The 4030-nt window shown below is 55.5% G+C and overlaps 1 protein-coding gene across 4 annotated transcripts in view; it reads right to left on the minus strand.

The window, feature by feature from the left end:
• Positions 1–4030, minus strand: part of LRRK1 (leucine rich repeat kinase 1) — a 123061-nt gene that overhangs the window by 38212 nt on the left and 80819 nt on the right. For all 4 annotated transcript variants that reach the window (XM_029950228.1, XM_029950230.1, XM_029950229.1 and 1 more), the window contains 3 exons: positions 2392–2521; positions 1635–1747; positions 1060–1274 (listed from right to left, as the gene is read on the minus strand). In XM_029950228.1, coding sequence (XP_029806088.1) covers positions 1060–1274; positions 1635–1747; positions 2392–2521 — 458 coding nt within the window. The remainder of the gene's footprint in view (positions 1–1059; positions 1275–1634; positions 1748–2391; positions 2522–4030) is intronic.

The following is a 4030-nucleotide window of genomic DNA, read 5'->3' on the forward strand; positions in this document are numbered from 1 at the left end:
TCTGGGGCAGGGGCGGGGTCTGGGGCAGGGTCTGGGGCAGGGGCAGGGGCTGGGGCTGGGGCTGGAGCTGGGGCAGGGGCTGGGCTGGGGCAGTGGCTGGGGGTTGGAGCTGGGGCTGGGGCAGGGGCAGGGGCAGGGGCAGGGGCTGGGGCAGGGGCTGGGACTGGGGCAGGGCCTGGGGCGGGGCTGGGGCTGGGGCAGTGGGTGGGGTTGGAGCTGGGGCAGGGGCGGGGGCTGGGGCGGGTGCTGGGGTGCTGGGGCAGGGAAACCATGCAGCCTCTGGCCCCAGTGCCCCTTGGCTTTCCGTGAGCAGCCTCCTTGCGCCTGGGTCCCTGAGTGGCCCCATGTGACTGCAAATCCTGCGACAGGTAAGGGAGGCCTTCCAGGTGTGTGCCCCTCCCCCGAACTACTGCTCCCGGCATTCTATATTCTGGGCATTCTATATTCTGGGATATTCTACCCCTGCATTCTTCTACAGGCTCTCTTCTCTGACTCAAGTGCAAGGCAATTTTCATTTTCCTTTGTCTCATGCTGAACGCAAAACAAGATGGTTCCTGGGTTCACCAGATAGGGGCTTGACAACTAGGTTTTTCAGAATTTGGGGGGCAAGCTGGTGTCAGGCAGGACAGTGCCTTCATTCCAGGGGGTGCGTTCTCAGCCTCCCCACGAGGGGCAGGAGCTGCTGTGTCTCAGCTCTTAGGGGCAGTGACCCCAGGCCATTTGAATTGCAATCCTTATTGCCAGGAGTGGTGAAGCCTGGCCACCACTGTCTTCAAAACCGATCAAAGAAATCTAAGGGATGGCCAAGGTTAAGAACCACTGGCCCAAAGCCTCAACTTAACTGTAACACAACAACTATGAAGTCATGTTAAGAAATTATTAAGAAATCATTCACTGCCCTTGGCAGGAACTTTGAAATAGCACACAGCGGCCCCTATAAATACCCTGTGCCCCAGACGCCAGGCTGTGAAAATCCCGGGCTCTCCGGAGAGGAGACAGAGGGCGCCCTGGAGAACTCCCTCCCACCCATGGGGACTCTGCGCGCCAACCATCCTTGACCTTGGCTCTCGAGCCAGCTGGCCTCTGGAGCTCCCACTTGGTGGTCCTGATGGTGGCCTCGCTGTGCACCACCTGGGGGGCCCTCCCCGTCTGTAAGATCTCCAGGAGGGTGGACTTGCCCTGGCGCGGAGGACCCACGACGATCATTTTCATCAGCTTGCATTTCTCTGCTTTGCGCAGCTGAGCACGCAGGTAAGACAGCATTGCTTTGGGGCCTACGCAAAATCACAGGGCGGGGAAGGTGGCCGCTGTGGGCATGTGGATGAGAACACCGAGCAGAATCCTGTCTTGGAGGAACACTTTGCACGTGTTCTAATGGGCAAGTTGAGAGCAGTACTGGGTTTGATGGGGAAAAGGGGTGATACTAATTACCCCAAAAGTGGAGTCCCAAAGTCAAGGATGTAAAGACAACATCCTTTCTGCCCACACAACCATCAATGCTTTCGTCATGTGGGCAGAGGCAATACTGTGGTGCTCAGCAATGATTACTTTCTAGGTGATTTTACACCAATCTGCTCCCACCCCAAGTGGACTTGAGTCCTCTCTCCCAGGGGGCGGTGCTCAGGAAGCCCTACCTTCCTTTCTGATCTCCGTGGGCACATTGCTGATGTTCAGGTCTTCAATGTCCAACTGCCAAAGGTTGCTCAGCTGCCCCAGCTCAGGAGGGAGCTCTCGGAGGCCAGGATTGCTGAGGGTGTGCACACACACACCGTAGGAGAACACACACACACACACACACACACCCCGCAGCAGCCTGTCAGCCTCTGGGGCCCGCACCCCGAGCCTGACATCTTGGGTCCCTGCTTTCTTGCGTTGCATTTAAATAGTAATTCCAAAGCCTTTCTCCCTGGGGAGCCAGCGGTACGAAGGGGAGCCCTGTCTTCTGCAAATCCCTGTGGCTTCGAACTGGACTTCCTGCCCCAGCGTCTGCCTCTCTTCTGTGTATTGCGATGATCCATAAAGATCACTAGTATCTCTTCTCAACAAGGCAACATAACCTGAACTTTTAAAATATTTTCATCGTTTCGCCCACTGTCTGAACCCCCTCCCCACAGCGGTGCCTGGTGTTGAGTATCTGGTAAATGGAAGGATGAAGGAGCTGTTCCCCTCAAGACCACTGAGTCAAGTAGTGAAGGTGCATCAGGGAATCACTGCCCAGCCTTCCCCCACCCCCGCCCCCAGCCACCACCTCTTTGACTAAGCTCGGTTCTCAGAGTCCCCTGGTACCTAGATGGCTTCTCTCTCCCTGTGTCTGTGTCCTCAGATGGGAGCAAGACACTCTGCCTCCCCGGGCTGGCAGGGCCAGCGCGGCTGCACTGGCTGGGTACTCACTTTCCCAAGTAGAGTTCTGATAGGCTCTTCAGTAGGCAAACCGAGGGAGGGACTGTGTCCAGATGATTGTCGTTCAGACAAAGGACTTCCAAAGACTCACTCAGGAAGGCTGGAAATTCCAGTGCCCCGGCTGCAAAGAGAGAGCAATGCAGACTGGATATGTGCAGATAATTCTGGCCTGTCCCAGCCTGGAGGCCGGGGGCCTGCACAAAACGATGCATCCTCTGGAGGGCATTTTGGGCAAGGCCCTCTGAATCAGTGGCTCATCTGACTGACCCAGAGATTCTAATTCGGGGGAATGGTCCTACAGACACCCTTGCCTATGTGGCAAAGATGCAAAGACAGGACGCTCAATGGCACACTGTTTGTAACAGCCAAGACAAGATGGCTTACATGTCTTTCCCCTCACCCCCGCCCAAATGGGATTGTGTTCGACTATTACAAAGCACAGGGCAGGTCTGCACACACGGGATGAAGGGATACTCAAGAGCTACTGGTGAACTGACAAGCAAGGAGTGGCATCAGGCATCTAGAAGGCTTAACTTGTGAACCACAAGAACGTGTGCAGCATGTGAGCAAATATCCACCCGTGCGTTTATGTGCGTATGTTACATGTATGTGTGCAACATGCACATGCTAATGCCGTTTATGTGCACACCACACAGGCACACAGGTATGTAAGTGTGCTATGTGATATGGGCGTGTGCATGCACACCACCCACGCGAGTGCACGTTGTGTGCTGCCAGAGGCATGCGTGCACATACGTGTCCTACAGGTATGTTAGACACAAACGTATCTGTTGCTAGAGACACAGCAATTCTGTAGTTGTCTCCGGGGAAGTGGATGGCTGGGAGGCTGGGTATCCACTCCATGCACTGTTCAAAGATTCTGTTTACCATGGACATGCACTACGTCTCCAATCAAGGAAGAGCCAGGCAACTAGAAAATCACATGGTGGGCTTAGTTTTTAGGCTTCCTAAGATGGCATTCTCTGAAAAACTAGACCACTCTCCGGTATTTAAGCGACTTCATTAATTAGGCTAATTAGGAGATTCCATTAAAATCATGTCACGTGTGCTCTTTCCAGGGACACCAGAGGGTGGGGGTGGAGAAAGACTGCGGCAGGGAGCTTGAACTAGCACTCTGATGGGGATGAGAGGCTTAGGTTTCTAGCAGAATCTCAGAAGTGTCTTATCCATCCTGGTCAGGCAGAGGGGGCCCTTCCAGCTCCAGCTCTGAGAACTCAAGATAAAAGATCGGCCTAAAGCCCTCTCCTCCGGCCCTCTGCCAGCCAAGTGAGATAGAGAAGCCGGGACTCTTTTGTTGGGCCCGAGCGACTTTCCGCTGCCCTCGATCACAACTTCCTCCCTGCACTCTGGCTTTCCTCCACACATGGAGCCGGGGTATCAATGCTAATGGGGGTAACCTGGCATCAGAGAATGTTCCGGGAGAGACGATAACAGAATACTGAAAGCAGTGCCCAGAAAACCGACCCAGCCAGGAGCCGCGGGGAGGGGGCTCCAGAACACAGACCCAGCCAGCAGCCAAGGGGAGGGGGCTCCAGAACACAGACCCAGCTAGGAGCCGCGGGGAGGGGGCTCCAGAACACAGACCCAGCCAGCAGCCCCGGGGAGGGGG

This window comes from Suricata suricatta, chromosome 9, assembly GCF_006229205.1.
Source record: "Suricata suricatta isolate VVHF042 chromosome 9, meerkat_22Aug2017_6uvM2_HiC, whole genome shotgun sequence".
Classification (NCBI taxonomy): Eukaryota; Metazoa; Chordata; class Mammalia; order Carnivora; family Herpestidae; genus Suricata; species Suricata suricatta.